Source organism: Arachis stenosperma, chromosome 5 (genome assembly GCF_014773155.1).
Source record: "Arachis stenosperma cultivar V10309 chromosome 5, arast.V10309.gnm1.PFL2, whole genome shotgun sequence".
Taxonomy (NCBI): domain Eukaryota; kingdom Viridiplantae; phylum Streptophyta; class Magnoliopsida; order Fabales; family Fabaceae; genus Arachis; species Arachis stenosperma.
The window spans coordinates 120,300,247-120,321,170 of record NC_080381.1 but is presented as its reverse complement, the minus strand read 5'-3'; the positions used below and the strand labels follow the sequence as shown (position 1 = coordinate 120,321,170).

At 33.8% G+C, this 20,924-nt stretch overlaps 2 protein-coding genes across 2 annotated transcripts; both read left to right on the top strand.

Annotated features, from left to right (window-relative positions):
- Positions 1-4,074: 4,074 nt before the first annotated feature.
- Positions 4,075-5,884, top strand: LOC130982842 (1-aminocyclopropane-1-carboxylate oxidase 1). Its single transcript, XM_057906959.1, has 4 exons — positions 4,075-4,233; positions 4,317-4,540; positions 4,894-5,108; positions 5,339-5,884. The coding sequence occupies exons 1-4, from the start codon at positions 4,132-4,134 to the stop codon at positions 5,731-5,733; spliced, it is 936 nt and encodes a 311-aa protein (XP_057762942.1). The 5' UTR covers positions 4,075-4,131; the 3' UTR covers positions 5,734-5,884.
- An 889-nt stretch (positions 5,885-6,773) lies between these two features.
- On the top strand, positions 6,774-7,894 carry LOC130981254 (F-box protein AUF2-like). Its single transcript, XM_057904858.1, has one exon. The coding sequence runs from the start codon at positions 6,774-6,776 to the stop codon at positions 7,833-7,835; it is 1,062 nt and encodes a 353-aa protein (XP_057760841.1). The 3' UTR covers positions 7,836-7,894.
- The last annotated feature ends 13,030 nt before the right edge of the window (positions 7,895-20,924 follow it).

The window sequence follows — 20,924 nt, the reverse complement described above, 5'->3', positions numbered from 1 at the left end:
CACAACAAGTGACCACTAAACTACGAATTTGGATTCATCGATATTCCTAAATTCCTATTACCGTGCTTATTATTAATTGAAAATAGGGTTTTATATGATTTTTCACATAAAGAGGTAAGCCTAGACTATTTCATAAACAAGAATTTAAGGGATAACTATAGTTTTTCTGATTATATATTTTTTTATTGTTGTTAATAGTATCTTTTAATTTGATAAATTAAAAATTAATCGATGATAAATTTAAATTTTGTTTAAGGATTTGTTATTGGTAAATAAAATATTATTACATACATAAAACAGAATTCGAATCTCCAATATTTATTCAAGTGAATGAGTAAATTGATTACTCGATCAACAAATTGGTTTATTTGATAAAATTGGAGTGGTTAGAGATTTTTTTAAGAGTACATAATTAGAAGTACAAAATTAAAAATATACTATAAGAGAAGCATAAAAAATAATTGATAAATTTTTTTGCAATTTTTTTAAATTTTTTTATTTGTTTGTAGTTATTTTTGTTCCAGTTATTGTATTAAGCTCTCTTATTTAAAAAAATATGTTCATAAATAAATACATATAGCATGTGACATTACCTACTTGTATCTTACAACTAAGTAGTCTCATTTTGGGAGATGGTTGATAAATAAACATATATAGCATGTGAAGAGAGGAACAATTTAATTTTTTATTAATAATTAATTTTAATATTTGTCATATTAAATTTAATTTATAAAATTTTATAACATTCAATTAAGTAATATTATAAAAACAATAATTAATTTAATAATATTATCTAATCATTTTGATTTTCTTATTTATTTATATCACTTTTTATTACAAATTCAGTAATGTTAACCCTAATTTTTTATGAATTTATTTATATTATATTATTTTATTATATTTTTAATATTTTTAGATTTAAATTAGTTAAAAGTAAAAAAAGAGACCAAAATCAGGCCACACGAATTAAAAATAAATTATAACATAAGAGATATGTGATACGTTTAATTGTCTGATTAATATTTTATTTTATACATTAATAAATTTAATGTTAGTAATATGAATTATTCATTTATAGAAGATTAAAAAAATTGATGAGAGTATAAATAATAAACCTTTGCCTATGTATAGTGAAGGTTAGCAACATTTACTGTTCACCGTACAGAGACCCGAGAGATGTATCCAAAACTTTACAACGGGCCTAAAAATTAAGAAATTGTATTATTTAAAAAAAAATTCCACAATCCAACAATTTTTTAAACAACTGTAAAAAATAACGCTTACAAATATATCTTGCAAAAAAATGTTATATGAGATTATCTATCTTTTATATAATAATCAATATTATCTTTCACATATTTATTTAGGCATGACGATCACCATCATTTTCGGTCTTTTAAACTATCAATAATCAACATCTATAAAAATCACCTTCAATAAGAATAAATTTTAATTAAATATTTTTATTTTTTTATTTTTTATATTGAGTTATATACTTTTTATTTGCATTGTAATTTATAAAATGGTAATAATGAAAAAATTAAAAAAAATAAAAAATTATTTTATTTAATATTTAATTATACATAATAATTAATAAATATTAAATAAAATAAATTTTAATTATTTTTAATTATTTATTTTTAGTTATTAAATATTTTTATTTTATAAAATATTGATAAGTATGTCAGTAAAAAAGACAAAAATTTATTTATAACGATGATGATGATCTTATTCTAATTATAGATTAAACTAAATATGGATATTATCCTATATAGTACAATTATCTTAGATTCTTAGTAATGGACATCTCGAAACTCAAATTGGTTACAGATATGCTAATTTAATGTAATGAGCCAAATGTCAAGCACATGCAATTTGAATGAATCCCTTGTCAAGCAAATTTAATGGTGTTTACTTGATTTAATTCCATTAATAATTAGTCGGATAAAAACAAATATTGGTAATGGTAACCTCAAAAGTGAGCAAATCTATCCGAATTATTTATTTAGTCGGATTAATAATAAAAAGTTTAATGTACTCTACATTATTGTTTAATTAGATTAGATGTTATTATATTTAAACATTTATTTTGATTAATTTATAAATTATATTTTTTTAGATTATCTTTGTTAGTAAAATTTTTTTAACAAGATATTTAATATTTGAATAATTAAACAAACATATTTATCAAAAAATTGGTGTGTACATTAAACTTTTTTTATCTTTATAAATTTATTATCATTGACTTAAAAAAATTGTATTTTAATTAGATATTTTTAATTTAAATGCCTTAAATCTTTAAAAAAAGCTACTGTATACATTTGTAAGATAACAATTTAAATACAGTGAATAATTTCAATTTTAGTACAATATAAAACTCAATTAAATGTTACAAAATATTAATTACATTGAATATTTATTATGAAATAAAATCAATCTCTAATTAATACTCTATAAACAATAAGTTACATTTTTCTACTTATTAAAATATAAGAACCCACCTTCTACACCTTTAAATACTATGTGCGGGTTCTGTAAACTAATGGCATGAAACCTCGCAACTCTACAGTTAATTTTGTGTCATTGTCTAGTTGTAATTACACAGTTATTGGACCAATAGTAGAATCAACGTCAATAAAGCATACTAAATATAAGTATTTGTTTTATTGATATAATAATTTTAGAAATTGTTTTCTATTAAATATTAAACTAATGATATAATATTAATTGTATGTTTTTATAAATATATGTATTTTTATTTTAATGTCTAAAAAATGTAGTTTACTTTTGGTCTCTGTCTTTATATATTATTATTTTTTAGCTTATAAATATATTAGAATATATATTTAATTTGTCTTTAAATTAAAATACTTTATTATTTGTATGAATATATTTAAAAAAATTTTTTTAATTTTTATAAATATCACTATTCAACACAAAATAAATAAAAAAATAAATTAAAACCAGAGTAATTTTTTAAGGAATTAATATAAAGTTAAAAACTTATAGAGTATCTGAGTACTTTCAATATAACTAAAAATTTAATATTTTTTTAAAGTGTTTTATTTTATATATTCTTATATATTTAAAAATATGTAACCTAAACTCTTATGATGATATGTATGGATGTTTAAGTATAAATTAGTCTCAAATCAAATACAATTATTATTTTAATTCAATACAAAATTTGTTTAAAATTACAATAATTTATATTAAATTAGATCTAATATTTTAAAAATACATGAATTATATTGAATTTTAAATTTATTTCTTTAGATAATTTTAATTTAATATGAATAACATATTGATATTTTTTTTTCACATAACTGTTGAGACATGATTCAGATATTAATAATATTTATGATTTATCATGATATATTGATATGACATAACAGGTTACAACAACATCCAACCAAAACCGCCCATTGATTGGCACTCTCTTTCTAACAATTTTGTTTGAATATAACTTTTCTTACTTTCTCTCCATGCCACACTGCACCTAGTTTTGGTTTTTGTCATCTATATACTTCAATTACTCTTCTTTTATCTAATTAGCCAGAAACTCCCTAATAAAACCTAGTAATTTATGATATGACTTTTAGTTAGAGTGAAATTTTTTTAAAAAAATATTTTCATTTACAAAACAACAATAACAACACTGGAGTTAAAAGAAATAGGGTTTAATGTGTTCTAAATCTTCTTTTGAGGAGTTGAAGATCCAAATCTAAAACTTAGAAACCAAGAAAAACATCGTGTCTGTAAAAATAAAAAAACGTTAAAAATTTGAGTAGCTCAACTTGCTAAGTAAGCAGTGAAATTAAATGAACTTGGACTTGAAGAAAAAATAAAAAATGATTTATATATAAGATCAATTGTGTTTCCATTCTCAAGGCACTGACACACTTTCAAAATGTTCACTCATTGAAGTCTTTTGTTACATATAGACTCCAAACCTATTAAGATTTAGTTATTAATCAATGACTTACTTTAATTACGAAAAGTTAAAAACCTTCTCTAAACACTATATAAATACTCCCATCTTGCTAGCCAATCTTCATCCTCATCAAACAAACATCAAAACCACCAAACCAAACAAAACTAAACATCAAGGTATTTTAAAATACAAAAAAGATGACTATTCCTGTGATAGATTTCAGCACTCTCAATGGTGACAAAAGGAGTGAGACAATGGCACTATTGCATGAAGCTTGTCAAAAGTGGGGATTTTTCATGGTAATCATTATATTTTATTACAACGAGAGATTTGTGCTATTTCTAATAATTTTCTCAATATTATTATTATTTGTTGTGTGCAGATAGAAAACCATGACATTGACGCTAGCTTGATGGAGAAGGTGAAAAAACTAGTTAATGAATACTATGAAAAAAACTTGAAAGATGGGTTCTACAAGTCTGAGTTAGTAAAAACATTGGAGAAACAAGAAAAAACTTTTGATAAAGATTGGGAAACCACTTTCTTCATTTGGCATCGCCCCAAATCTAACATTAAGGAAATCCCAAACATTTCTGATGAACTTTGGTTAGTCTTATAACTCTTCACATCTATTATTTCATCCAGTATCTTTTATTTATTATTCTTATTATTTTACTTATCTTTTAAATTTTATTTAGATAGATTGAACTATAAGAATAAAAGAATATCATATAAATCATTTTTGTATATATCTTTTTATAATTTTTAATTTTTTATATTAAAAATAATTGATAAAAATAAAATAATATAAAAAAAATGATTTTTTATCATAAAAATGTATTTAAAATAGAAAAAGAATAAAAAATTATGCAAATATTATTTTTCACTCTCTTTCACATTTGACATTATCATATGTATGAATACATAATCTTAAGTGTATACATATATGCAAAATGCAGCAATACAATGGATGAGTACATTGCACAGCTTATTCTTCTAGCAGAGAAACTATCTGAGCTCATGAGTGAGAACCTTGGCTTGGAGAAAACTTTCATAAAAAAATCATTCTCTAGTCCTAATGGCATTGGACCAGTCATGGGTACAAAAGTGGCCAAATATCCTCAATGTCCAAACCCAAAGCTTGTTAGAGGCCTAAGGGAGCACACGGATGCAGGTATACTATAGCCGTCCAGAATATAATATAGGGAAATTATGGAATGTTTCAGTAGTATTAATGTTCTAATCATTTTAGCAATTGATGTCAATAGTATATATTTTATAAAGAAAATCAATAACAAACCATTTGAGTACCAACTACTAAGTTTGGTCTATAAATTATTATTATTATTATTATTATTATTATTAAAATGGTTTGATATATTGTTACTGTGTCAATGGATACAGGTGGCATCATTCTGTTGCTCCAAGATGACAAAGTTGGAGGCCTTGAATTCTACAAAGATGGTAAATGGGTTGAGATTCCACCATCCAAGAACAATGCCATATTTGTCAACACTGGCGACCAAATTGAAGTTCTAAGCAATGGATTGTACAAGAGTGTTGTGCACAGGGTCATGCCTGATAAAGATGGTAGCAGGCTTTCAATGGCAAGTTTCTATAATCCAATTGGCGATGCCATTATTGCTCCTGCACCTAAACTTTTGTATCCAAGTCACTATTGCTATGGTGATTACTTGAACCTTTATGGCAAGACCAAGTTTGGTGAGAAGGGTCCAAGATTTGAAGCCATCAAGAATTTGGGCAATGGTCATGCTCACACTAATAATAATATAGTCTAGCTTAAAGGAGGAGTATTAATTACACTTTCATCTTTCTTAATTTTATAACTTCATGTTAGTTGTTTTGTAGTTTCCCCCAAGAAAAAAAAGTCAATAAGGAAAAATGTAACCTAGCAGTCTGGCACACGTTTCGTTTTTCCTTATTACTAGTATCTAGTATCTTCGTCGTTATTATTTTATTTTAATATGTTTTGGTTTGAACTTTGAAGACTTTAATAAATAGACTTGCTTCTTCTGTTAATTCCCTAGTTGGGGAAAAGGTTAACACTTCTTTAGTTTTCTTTTTTATATTTATTTTTTGGACTTTTTTAGTGAGACAATAGTTTTTGTGAATAATGTGAATAATAAACTCTAAAATTAACTTAATAAATTAAAAACACACTGTACTTTTAAATTATCCACCTAAAATAACCATTTGGACATCTAATGAATTGAATATCTGATGTATCCATTGTTCACATTATTTAGTATTTTTGTTGTCTATCTATACTTTTCTTTATTTTTTTCTCGTTTTTTTAACGTTAAATATGGTGATGTGTCATTACAAATTTACAATAACGGTAACGCCAAATAAATTAAAGTTACTTTTTATGGTGGGTATAGCATTAGTAATTTTTATGGCTTTTATTGGAGAATGCAATTGATAATTTGATATGTACATTAATATCACAAGAGTTAGTTAAATATTGATTAACTAATTAGGTATTAAGTTAATTGTTACCAACACAAATTGTTCACATGATCTCCAAAAAGTTCTGTTATGTGAAAACAACAGCTGACGAAACTGAAAATTGTTGGCAACAAAATGTTACAATCTCAAGCATAACAAAATGTTCAACTACATCCCGCAACAGGGATATTCTATAATCTGTAGATTCCGTATATACAATAATAACAAGAAAAAAACAATTGTTGGTGTCAAGTTTCTACGGTTTTACCCTTACATATATACCTATATACCGTATGATATTCCGCCCCAAACTTTCATAATCATTTACACCTTGTCAATTTTCATTCCATTCGTTTGAATTTCATCAGGCATGGATTTTCTTTCTAAATTGAAACAAAAACACCACCAATCAAATAATAATCTATTTGAGCTTCTTCCAGACGATGTAATCCTTATTATCTTCAACAAAGTAAAAGATGCCAAGACCCTTATTAGGTGCTTCTCCGTCAACAAGCATCTTGCCTCTCTCATCCCCCAAACCGATGTCGTATCGCTCTCTCTCATTGTCCCTCGCTCTTCTAACTCCCACTCTCTCGACAGGAACCACAACAACAAGGGTAATTTCGTAAAACACGTTAAATCCGGCGTTAATTACTTAGCCACCAAGCTCCTCCAAAACTGCTATGTTCCGACTACCGCCCCCACCACCAGCAACAAACAAGAAGTCCCCTTCTCCTCCGACGATACTCCGTGTCGGCGCCTTAGACTATTCAGCCATATCTCGTACCTCCGGGTAGAGATTCATTCCGATATTACTGACGCCGGGATTACAAGATCCAGTGACGAAATCTTCAAGTGGAAAGCCAGATTCAGCGGCAGGTTAAAGAGTTGGACATTGCTCTGCTGCTCGAAAAAGCTTCGCTACTTCGTCGGTGGCGGCGACTGGTGTCTGAAGTCGGGGGCGCTAACACAGTTCAAGGAGAGGGAGCAACGCATGAACTTGAGTTTCAGAGATGCGTACTCGAGATATCGCCTAGCGAGGGAGATGGCGACACAGTTCGCAACGCTGAAGAAGGTGAAAGTGAACGATGCAAAGAGGGAGGGAATATTATCGATGACGGAGGATGATATTGGCGATATGAGAGATTCGTGGAGGGAAGAAGAAGAGGGAGAAGAAGCGGTGTATTTGTTACAGATGTGGTACGTGCCGTTATTGGAACTACCTATGGCGAAATGCATGTGGAAAGATGCTATGTTCATCGTGATTCGACCTATGGATATTAATAGCAGACTGGTTGACTTTGGATTTGACAGTGATGCAAGGGAGCAGAGGATGTTCACGGAGGGGATAAGAGAGATCATGAAGTCTCCCAAGGCCGACCGCCGTGCATGGAGGTGGAACTCCACCCCTGTTGATCGTCAGTTGCAGTGAAGACTAGTGTAGTGTCTTTCACGTTGCAATTAGTTTAGTTATTAAATTTGCTATCAAATCAACTATTCAAAATAGAATTTAATTTTGATATATAAACAGTGTGAACAAAAGTGTAAAATATTTTATATTTTTAGTGTATTAAAATTAAAATTTATAATATATATTAAAGAGTCTTGTTAGAGAGACAATGAAATATATATATAATGATTACAATGAACTCTTTATTTGGCCTAATTTAAATTAAAAGAATAAATTAATTCTGATTTATCCTAATTTCTAATGGTCTATTGTTCAGTTTTAATTTATCCTACCACTAATTTACCCCTATTTTCAATTTTTTCCTATTAATCCAAACCCTTTTGTCTCTGACGATTAGCCTCTCCCCCTTCCGGCCCAAAACCCCTCCCATTCGCTTCACAGACCCCGGACGCTGTCCAGCCGTATGCGCCGAAACCTGCAACCCCGGACGGCAACCTTTCTCCGTGAGCATCCTTCCTCGCTGGCCTCAAATCCTTCGTCCTATTGCCATTGCACATCCCACCGTCACTGCAGCCCAGCCTCCGCGCACAACGCCTCCAACCCGAACTGCAGCCCAGTGAGTCGTCACCGCCGAACCGAGCAGCAGCGCCAATTATCCTCGCTCGGACGCCGTGGTCTCTAGCATCCCGTCGCGAGCCTGGAAATTTTGCCGCCTAATCGTGAACCATTCACCGGGGCCACCACGAACATCATAACCAGAACTATGCTAACCATCCACGATAAGTGGGTTGAGTTGTTCATTTCATGACTTGTCATCGCTGTTGCATGTTGTACTATAGACAGACCAGGTTTTGCTGCTGATATGATTGATTCTACATGGTGAGAAAGTATTAAGTGCAATTTTAGTATCCTAGAGCATGTGGAATATGATGTTGGTTGAGATTGTTGCAATTGATTTAACTTTAGCGTGGGAATGGTTAAAAAAGCTTGATAATCTTGTTTATATAGCAGAACAATTTTAAATCCCCCCCCCCCCCGGTGCGGACCTTTGCATGCAATGTGACGTAAACTAGCTGACCATTGTTGATATTTGGTTGATACTTATTGGATAGTTACTTTAGTAGGGTGTTGGATGGTTGTTATTTATCAATATTTTGAGCTTATTTACTTGGATAGTTACTTCAGTATGTAGTCGGATGGTTGGTTTTGATAGATGATGTCAATACAGGAAAATTTAGAGAATTGATTTTAATGATCGTGAATGCTAGTTTGATGTTATTATGTTGAATGCTTCTTTGAATATATTTGATGTGTTTTATTTTTCTTTCATTTTTTATTTGGTATGTGTTTGTTAAGTAAACAGAATGCTCAAATCGGATTATGATCTGAATTGGATAGCTAATTTATGATTTATTTATTCGCCTGGCATTTTCTAGATGAAAAAAATTGCTTTTTGGGGCTGCCAAGTTGATGCATTGTGTGAAAATAGTTTACATTAATGATTGGTGTGGTTGTAATTGACGGCTGTGCTGCTCCACTTAGTACATTAATAACTTTTGTAAGCCATTTGGATGGTCGCTTTAGTAAGATATTGGATGGTTAGTCTTGCAAGTTTTTCTTAGTTTCAATTTTGCATGTACAACATTTTCAAATTCTTTCTATATTGCTTTTGTTTATTTACCCAAGGCATTACCTGAAAGCTTTTATTATTGTTGTGTAATTAAAATTAAATAACTTTTTTCTCAGGCTTGGACCACCAGATTTTCACTAAGGGAATATCTGCTATCTGGATATAAAGAAACGGTTGAGGGACTTCAGGTGCAAAATTATGTTCTACTGTTTTGTTCATACCAAATTTGATTATGTTTTCATTTATTATTTTTCACTCATGGTCCCAGCTACAGGAGTAGGATAAGTATACAATGTTCACTATTTTTTGTGTGTGCCTTAGGAAGCTAGAGAAATCTCACTATCCCAAATTCAAACTTTTAAACAGTTGTCCTTAATTGCAAGGAGGTGAATCCCTTTCCTCTAGTGTTCATTATATATTCATTTTCACTCTGTTTATTTTGGTTTCTCTAAATTTACAGCACAATGTCTACTTTCTATTTTTTGTATTCATTCTTTCATTTGAAGCCTTTTTAGATTCAAGTTAACTCTTGTATCTTTCATCTTTTTTCCAGACTATTAGAAAACATCTTAGGGCCATCAATGAATCTCGTGCTCAGAAGAGAAACGTAACCTTAATTGTGTCTTTTTTGCATTTTATCCTTTCTAAACATTCTACTCTATTATGTGATTTGATGGTTGGTCTTTATCATAGATCTTGGACTTATTTAATTGGATGGTTACTTCAGTATGTAGTCGGATGGTTGGTTTTGATAGATGATGTTAATACAGAAAAATCGGGAGAATTGATTTCAATGACCGTGAATGCTATTTTGATGTTATTATGTTGAAGGCTTCTTTGAATACATTTGATGTGTTTTATTTTTTTTTTCAGTTTTTATTTAGTTTGTGTTTGTTAAGTAAACATTTTCATTCAAAATGCTCAAACCGGATTATATCTAAACTGGATAGTTAATTTATGATTCATTTTTTCACATGGCTTTTTCCAGATGAAAAAATTACTTTCTTGGTCTGCCAAGTTGATGTATTGTGTGAAAATAGTTTTCATTGATGATTGGTGTGGTTGTAATTGACAGCTGTGCTACTCCTCTTGGTTTATTAATAATTTTCGTAAGCCATTTGGATGGCCGCATTAGTAGGGTATTGGATGGTTGGTCTTTCTGATAGATCTTGCGCTTATTTATTTGCATTGTTACTTCAGTATGTGGTTGGACAGTTGGTCTTCATAGTTGATGCTATGTTTGCATGAATAAGTTTTTTATCTTAAATAAAGATGGTTACTATAGGGACATTTGAAGGATTGATCTCAATAAATCTTCCGAAGCATATCAGATATTAGAAATAAGCTGAAATCTTCAATGCGAATAATTTCTTTTCGGCTTCGATACATCAGTATTATCTTCTGAGGCCATCTAGCTCCAATAATTAAAGTTACATCGATTGAAAGGTAAGTTTATGCTATTAATGATATTATTTGGCTGCAGGTTGTCTGCTTCTTTTGTTAGAGTTAGAAACTTAGATTTCAAGGGGTTACTGCGTGAGTAAATTTTCACGGTGCTCCAACAACCCATTTTCACACTGGCCGAACACAAAATCAGATGGATAAAAAGGTATCCCATTGTTTACATGATTAAAAGAAGGGGTAAGTATTGTTTTGGTCCCTAACGTTGAGGGCCAGAATCGAAACCGTCCCCGACGTAATTTTTTTATTTAGAATCATCCTTAATATTTTTTTGTATTAAAATCATCCTTTTTAATAAAATTTTTAATTTAATTCCTAAACTACCCCTATTTTAATAAAAAAATAAAATTTTAACAAAAATAAAAAAGCGCGTTTTGGGGGAGGGGGCAAAGGAAACACGTTGGGGTGGGGGGTGGGGGGAAAGGAAACACGGGAGGGAGGGGAGGAGTCCATCGCCATAGCCGCCGCCACCATCCGACACCTTCATCGTCGCCGGTCTGCCCATAAGCCGCTGCCAGAACCACGACTAGAGGAAGACGTCTCCGCCTTCCCTTCATGCATGCTTCTGCCGTCACCGTGGAGTGCGTCATCGGGAAGGGGAGTCCGAGCTGCCGATCTACCCAACCGTGGAGTGTGTCGCCGCCGGTCATGCATGCTCCTGCCACCGCCGATCTACCCAGCCGCCATCGCTCCGTCGCCCATAAGCTGTCGGTGGTCCTGCTTTGCCTTCTGCATCTGCTTCTTTGTGCTTCGAATTTCTGATTTGGCTTTGTGCTTCTCTGTTGATTTGGCTTTGTGCTTGAATTTTCTACTTCTGTTTCTCTTTCTTGTTGAATTTTTTTCTTTGTGCTTGAGTTTTTGCTTCTGCTTCTCCATTGTTGAATTTGTGCTTCTGCTTGTGTTGATTTAGTTATTGGATTTTTTGAATTTGTGTTGATTTGTTGATTTGTTACTTTCTGTTTCTGCTTGTGTTAAATTTGTGTTGATTTGTTGATTTTATGCTTCTCTGTTGATGCTGTTATTCTTGGAGGTGGAGGTGGAGGTTTTGGTGCCGGTGTTAGTGCTGGTGTTAGTGTTGGTGTTGGTGCCGGTGCCGGTGCCAGTGCCGATGGTGGAGGAAAAGGTGCCAGTAGTGATGAAGGGTATTTTTGTCCAGAAAAATTTGAAAGGACGATTTTAATACGAAAAAAACGTTAAGGATGATTCTAAATAAAAAATTACGTCGGGGACAGTTTCGATTCTGACCCTCAACGTTAGGGACCAAAACAATACTTACCCCTTAAAAGAACATGCTTGGTTATATTTTGTGACGTCATTCTTATCCTAATTTTTGCTCAACAAAATTAGTTGAGACGTGATGCTCACCTTGCTACATTAACAACTTGTTTACCCACTTAGAACTTGAAGGTTGTAATAGGCTTAGAGAAAGGGGGTTGAATCTATGCCTATCTTTTAAGTTACTAAACTTAACCCTTTGAAGCTAACTTTCAATTCTGATTCTGTTTGAACTCAGCAGTGAAAATTTATGAAACAATTTATTTTTGTCTCATGAATATCAGAAAATAGAATAGAGCAGAGAAGAGGAAAGCTAACACCATCATGTATCCTGGTTCAGTTGCCTTGTGCTATGCAACCTACGTGTTGTGGTGAAATTTTCACTATAGTTAAAGTATTACATACACCAATTTCACAAGATAAACACAATCCTCTCACATTCAAGTTCTAACCTAACTTGACATTGGCTATGCTAATACCTAACTCTTCCTCTTAGTGCTAACCCAACTAAGAAAGGGGTACCTCACAGGTACAAGATACAAGACACAAATTTACCTAAAGAAATCAGAAATAACTCTAGATTTTTCTCTCAAGTGTATCACTCAGCTTCTTTCCACTCATTGACTTTTACTTGAGCTCTCTCAATATGCCTTTTCACTCAAGAAATTACAGAAAGATAAACATTGAAAAGTAAAATACAATCTGTAAAAACATGAAGGAGATTGACTCTTCAACAACCTTTTTGCTATGTGATAAACCAGATTTGCATATCTCTGATTCAGTTCTTCATTTTGGCGGAACGCTTCTTTGAAAGAGAGCACTGTCCAAGTAGAAGAACTTCTTCACAGAACATAACCCTAATACACTGGGTTATCTCTCCTTGGCTTCTGAATGAACACAAAACTTCTTTTATCTTTTTGCATGTTGCTGGGTTGCTCTCCCTAGGTCAATCCTTGAGCAGTGTGCTTCACCAACCCACCAACTCACTTTTTTTCATTTATCCTCATAATAGAAACTTTGGTTCTGACCTTCTCTAGTTGACCGAGACCATAGGAAAGCAGAAAACAAATTTCCTTAATAGTAAACCCAGATCTTGGCCATTGAGAAGTTACTTGGTCCCCAAGACTCACTTGTGATCGTAGATACACAGCAGATTAGAGTAGAAATCAACTTTTCCTTGTATCCCATTTTTGGACAGGCAGAGATTTGTGAAGAAGAAAAGAAAGCAATATACATGCAATAGGAAATGGGTTACCTTTAACCTTTGCCTAAGCTTGATTTGGTTTGATTATACTGATTTGACCTCAACCTTTCTTGTCTCACCTTCTCTTTTTTTCTTCTTCTGTGAACAGCTTATGGAGGAATCTTTCTCTCACTTTCTTTTAGTTCTGACCAAAACAGGAAAAGTGAACGTTGCTTTTGGTAAAAGCAAATGAGAGGGATGAGCTTGGAGTGATGGATACGGGCTTGGATCGGGTTTGATTTGCTTGGCCCGTCTAAATCTTTTTTTGCTTTACTCATTGGAGAATTCATCTTGTGAGGGATGACTTGGGCTTGGATTGAATTCATTTACCTTTCAGCCCAATTTTTGAATTTCTTTGTCTATTTTTCTGGGCTGCTGTAATATGGATTTTTGGCCTGCAACACTTTACAAAAAGCAATTAAAACTAATTGGGTAATTAGCCCAATAATCTAATATTTGTCATCATCATATATGTTAGTTAATTTCTTAACTCAACAGAACTGCATAATGAGCACGCTAAGTTGGCTGAGATTGAGGCCATTTGATTTGATTTCCTGCGGTGGGTACCGCTATGGCATGTGAAGTAGAGTATCATGCTCCAACTAGCTAGGGCGTGGACTCAAACACTCTCAGGGTCGACGCAGGGGACATTCGCATTACTGCCGAACTGATCGACAGTGTATTCAGCATACCTTCTCGAGGTTAGTCGAAGTTATGTAAGATGTCATCATTCCTGTGCGTGGTTTTTGTTTTTTCTTTGTTGACATTGACTGATTGTTGTACAATATTTCGTTAACGTAGGGGACCCAATCCCAGAACTGTAGAAAAAAATGCATCGCATTTGGCAATTAAGAGAGAGTTCCAGAAGAGAACTACAACACAATTGCGGGACTTTGTCTTTGCCTATCCAATGGAGACCGAGCAACAGAGGATGACCTTTAGACAATACTTTATCCTGGTGATTTTGAAGACGTTTCTTACCCCCACAAGCCAGCAGACTATTTCCCCGTGACACCTCCCTTCGATTTTGGATGTCTCGAATCTAAGAAGATTCCACTGGTCGTATCAGATATTAAAGTGGTTGCGAGATGCAATAAGAAAATTCCAAGACGAGAACTGGGAAACATGCGACGGGTGCATGTTCGTGTTGCTGGTATCGCAAATAAATTTCCTAATTTTCAAAAACATGTACATCTTAAGGTGTAAATGCTAATATTTAAAACACTTGTGTATAGGTTCTGTACTTTCAGAGCTTAAAGCATGGTCAGTTACATGCATGTCAATGCTCCCAAGTCTTGGATTGATGAATGGATCACTAATGAACTTGATAAGAAGGCCGAGCATGTTATCTCACAGGTCCAATCTCTAATAATTTCATTTTTATAATCAAACTGAATACAAATGCCGTCGGAGGTTCACGTTGATTTTTTGCTAAGTTTGTTGCCCCATATAGAACATATAGTGTTGTATCATCGACAAGGCAAGGAAGGGGAAAAACAGAAGAAAGCATCTAGTGGTAAAGCAGTAAACAAAAAAGCAAGGTGTAAAAGGCCCCGCAAGGACTCTGGCAAAGCACCATCTACCCAGGGCAAGATTACATCTCAGCAAAGATATAAGGATGCGGATAAGGTGATTTGCTTTCATTATGATAGATCGTGTGCTTATTTAATTGGATCGTTACTTATGTGATTGGATGGTTGGTCCTTATCATAGATCTTGCGCTTATTTAATTGGATGGTTACTTCAGTATGTAATCGGATGGTTGGTTTTGATAGATGATGTTTATACAGAAAAATTAGGAGAATTGATTTTAATGACCGTGAATGCTAGGTTCATGTTATTCTGTTGAAGGCTTCTTTGAATACATTTGATGTGTTTTATTTTTCTTTCAGTTTTTATTTGGTTTGCGTTTGTTAAGTAAACAAATGCATTTAAGATGCTCAAATCGGGTTATGATCTGAACTAGATAACTAATTTATGGTTTATTTATTCGGATGGCTTTTTTTGGATGAAAAAATTGCTTTCTGGGCCTGCCAAGTTGATGCATTGTGTGAAAATAGTTTACATTGATGATTGGTGTGGTTGTAATTGACGGCTGTGCTGCTCCCCTTAGTACATTAAAAATTTTCGTAAGCCATTTGGATGGTCGCTTTAGTATGATATTGGATGGTGGTGCACGAAATTGTGATCTCTAGTTTTCACAGCTCAAACAGTCCCTGGTAATGGCTCCAAAAACTTGGTGCTCAATACCATGGTCTAAACATAATTTCACAACTTCGCACAACTAACCAGCAAGTGCACTGGGTCGTCCAAGTAATAAACCTTACGCGAGTAAGGGTCGATCCCACGGAGATTGTTGGTATGAAGCAAGCTATGGTCACCTTGTAAATCTCAGTCAGGCAGATTCAAATGGTTATGGATGATATATGAATAAAACATAAAATAAAGATAGAGATACTTATGTAATTCATTGGTGAGAATTTCAGATAAGCGTATGGAGATGCTTTGTCCCTTCCGTCTCTCTGCTTTCCTACTGTCTTCATCCAATCCTTCTTACTCTTTTCCATGGCAAGCTGTATGTTGGGCATCACCGTTGTCGGTGGCTACAGTCCCGTCCTCTCAGTGAAAATGTTCAACGCACCCTGTCACGGCACGGCTAATCATCTGTCGGTTCTCAATCAGGTTGGAATAGAATCCATTGATTCTTTTGCGTCTGTCACTAACGCCCAGCCTTCAGGAGTTTGAAGCTCGTCACAGTCATTCAATCATTGAATCCTACTCAGAATACCACAGACAAGGTTTAGACCTTCCGGATTCTCTTGAACGCCGCCATCAATTCTAGCTTATACCACGAAGATTCCGATTAAGGGATCCAAGAGATATCCACTCAATCTAAGGTAGAACGGAGGTGGTTGTCAGGCACACGTTCATAGGTGAGAATGATGATGAGTGTCACGGATCATCACATTCATCAAGTTGAAGAACAAGTGATATCTTAGAACAAGAATAAGCTGAATTGAATAGAAGAACAATAGTAATTGCATTAATACTCGAGGTACAGCAGAGCTCCACACCTTAATCTATGGTGTGTAGAAACTCCACCATTGAAAATACATAAGAACAAAAGTGATCATTGGCTTCGGCCCCAGAGAGGGAACCAGAAGAACCAAGATGATCCTAAGATCGAAAATGATCAAAAGATCTAAAGATGCAAAGATCCAAAGATCTAAAGATGCAAAGATCCAAAGATGAAAATACAATAGTAAAAGGTCCTATTTGTAGAGAACTAGTAGCCTAGGGTTTACAGAAATGAGTAAATGACATAAAAATCCACTTCCGGGCCAAATTGGTGTGTGCTTGGGCTGAGCATTGAAGCTTTCATGTGTAGAGACTTTTCTTGGAGTTAAACGCCAGCTTTTGTGCCAGTTTGGGCATTTAACTCCCATTCTTGTGCCAGTTCCGGCGTTTAACGCCGGACAGTTTTGAGCTGATTTGAAATGCCAGTTTGGGCCATCAAATCTCGGGCAAAGTATGGACTATTATACATTTCTGGAAAGCCCAGGATGTCTTCTTTCCAACGCCGTTGAGAGCGCGCCAATTGGACATTTGCAGCTCCAGAAAATCCACTTCGAGTGCAGGGAGGTCAGAATCCAACAGCATCTGCAGTCCTTTTCAGTCTCTGAATAAGATTTTTGCTCATGTCTCTCAATTTCAGCCAGAAAATACCTGAAATCACAGAAAAACACACAAACTCATAGTAAAGTCCAGAAAAGTGAATTTTAACTAAAAACTAATAAAAATATACTAAAAACTAACTAAAACATACTAAAAATATACTAAAAATAATGCCAAAAAGCGTATAAATTATCCGCTCATCAGATGGTTAGTCTTTATGATAGATCGTGCGCTTATTTAATTAGATCGTTACTTCAGTTTGTGATTGGATGGTTGGTCTTTATCATAGATCTTGGGCTTATTTAATTGGATGGTTACTTTAGTATGTAATCGGATAGTTAGTTTTGATAGATGATGTTTAAACAGGAAAATTGGAGGAATTGATTTAAATGACCGTGAATGCTAGGTTGGAGTTATTATGTTGAAGGCTTCTTTAAATACATTTCATGTGTTTTATTTCTCTTTCAGTTTTTATTTGGTTTGTGTTTGTTAAGTAAACAAATGCATTTAAGATGCTCAAATCGGGTTATGATCTAAACTGTATAGCTAATTTATTATTTAATTGTGTTAGTATTTTGATGCATCCTCTTAGTATGTGCGTGACTGGTTCTTGTTATGTTGGTACATTCCACCTTGTCTGGTGTGCAACGTGCTGTGATGTGTAATTGTAAATTCTTGAGTAATTCCAGCAGTGTGGCAAGGTCGACGGTGGAAGAAAATAGCCGCGCAAGGACTCTGAACAGGCGCCATCTACTAGGAGCAGGGCCAAATCTCAGCATAGATATCGATATGCAGAAGGTAAACTCGGTTAATTAAAATTACTTGTGTTATTATCATGGATGTTAATTTTATCATGCAAATGACGATATCTATGACGACTAGATTGAGTATTTATCATGCAAATGACGATATCTATGAATATACACCAGAGGAATGCAGGCCTGGTACGAGGAGAAAGTTGCCTATCCGCAGAAGCCAATCTAGAAGTGGTAATCCATGCCTAAGCTACCAGAAAAAACAACCAGACATAAGAAATCCCAATCAAAATCGAATAGGCTTAAAAAAAATAAAGGACAAAACACCAACTTAACTACTTCATACCTGTTTGTACTGTAGGTTCTATCAACTGACACGACGTCTCCATAGTATTCATACGACGCCCTACACCTTGCATCCACCCATACTGCACTCCTAAATTTACACTCCTCGTCCAATTTTACCGCGTAAAAGAAGTTGCCTTTCTCGCTGAACATGGGTGCGAGTGCCTCAACTTAACCTTGAACAAAACCCACTCTTGCATGTCCTTATCAAACTTCACATATATCCTTGCCTTGCACCGAGCAGCTGAAATCGTGTTCTTCCAAGTTGGTGCTTTGACACGAGACTCACGGAACCCGTCGCGATTACAGTGGATAGCTTGGTTAACGGGTATCTTTGTGATGTTGTCATATATTGTCGTCCTTATCTTAGTTGTAAATCCTACTTTCTTTGTGTAGGTAACATAAAAGTCATGAGCCATTTGTAACTGCGCAAAGCGTATTCCAACTCTTGGTATCTCGTCTTCTTGAAGGCAACCATGATCCGGTAACTACATTTTAGATTAATTACAAAAAAATAATTACCATTAATGATCAAATCAAATATGCAAATTATGACTACACGAAACCTCGTCACCAAGCTCCATCTCTTCACTTCCAACCTCAGTAACATCCGACAGTTGCATGGCCTACAATTCCGAAAGAAACACAGTAACCGAAAGAAAAAAAATCCTTATTAAATATCTTCTAAATAAAACCTCAAAAACAAGCACCAAAAACGCAACAACAGCTAGAAATCATGTTAATCATCCTACCCATTTTAGCTTAACAACTGCATGGAAATGACAATGATGGGTAATAGAATTATTTATTCCATTTTAGCTATTATTTAAGCGCCTGCAACACCCTTTAGTTGTTTCTTTTTTCATTCAATGACCATCATGTATAATTATATACATAAATTCTTATCTACACATGCAGGAAGAATATAAGCACACCATTCATTATAAACCACTCATATAAGCATATCATTAGGAATTTATGCAAATTCAACACACATATAAGCATATAAACCCGTCAACATGAAAAATAAGAAAATCATATGCAGAAAGCATGTAAGCATACCACATAATATGCAGAAAGCATATGAGCATATAAATACAAAATATGCAGGAAGCATATAAGGATACTATGCCATTATAAAACACTCATATAAGCATTCCATGATTAGTATGTAGTAAATACAATTACCATACACATTAATTCAGACCTCGATTTCAGTGCATGTATTACCCTATAGTTACTTTTTTAATTCATTCAATGACCATCATGTAGGAAGAATATACGCATACCATACATTATAATGCATTCATATAAGGATACTAACTAATTAATTTATGCAATTTCATCATTCATATATATGAGCATATAAGCCTATCTCCATGACAAATAAGAATATAATAGGATGGTTAGCATATAAGCATGCCATATAATATACAGGAAGCATAGAATTATATACACATATAAGCATAAAATATGCTTCCTGCATATAAGGATACCACACCATTTAAAAACAGTCCTACAAACATGAAATGATTAATTAATTTATGCAAATTCTCCATACATATAATCATACCATTCAATATAAAACAATCACAAATTTAATTGAATCACAACTCATCGATCACATCTGGATACTGCATTAATCATAAAAATAAACACCCCATTTACATTGCAATTTAAAATCTAAATTATTTCAAAAATAACCATCCATTATCAATGTTTTTTATCGTAAGTTGATCACCTTGTTCAACTTCTCATCGTCGACGACGACATCGCCGATACGTTTTCATGTTGATTTGATAAATTTTCTACAACGACAGATGGAACACAATTAAGCGGTTCAACCATATCGCACTCAATTAAAGAACTTCGGCTCGATGAAACACGTTCGTCTTGCGACGTCGACATCAGGAAGAAGGCACATCGGTTGCGCACTGTCCTTACTGGAGGTCTAGGTTGCTGCGTCGGCGCAAATATCCTGCAAACGAATGGAACGCAGTGCTGCGCAGTAGACTGTGCGGACGAGAGGGCGGTGGAAATAGACGCAGACGACAGTCGGTGATCGTGGCGGGGCTGAAGCGGCAAGATTCTCGGAGAAATCGAGAGCATGGAGGTATTGCCGTCTTGAGAGAGGGAGGTGGTTGTTTTGATTCTATAACTGACGGTAATCCTAATTTGTTTTAAATTTTAAATTAGAATAATACCCCAAATAGGTCCCCAAGAAATTTACTATCCGACAGTTTTGTCCCCCACAAAATTTAACTAATATTTCGACCCTGAGGTTTTCAGATATCCACCAGATACGTCCCCAAAACCGTTTGATCCGGTTAAAGTGGTGACGTGTCAGGTTAACTGCGACATGTCACCTCCAGGATATTTTGGTCCCCATCCACGCTGGACAAAACGACGTCGTATTGGAACTACGGGTAAAACGACGTCGTTTCGGGGAGGACAAATTCGTCCCCAATTAGACAGAGAATGCAAACGGTGCCGTTTTCATGTGGGGGACCTATTTGCCTTATAATAATATCTTAGGGGACCTATTTGACCTATAATTCGTGATGTTAAAAGAATCTATATTTACTTCAATGCAAACCTTAAAAACACATTGACATTGGTCTGTTTATTTATCAAAATAGTAACATAAACCTGAGAACCTAAATATGTTAACCACACAAATATTTGACTTTAATAGCAACACAAACCAAATCAAGTCAAAAGAAGGT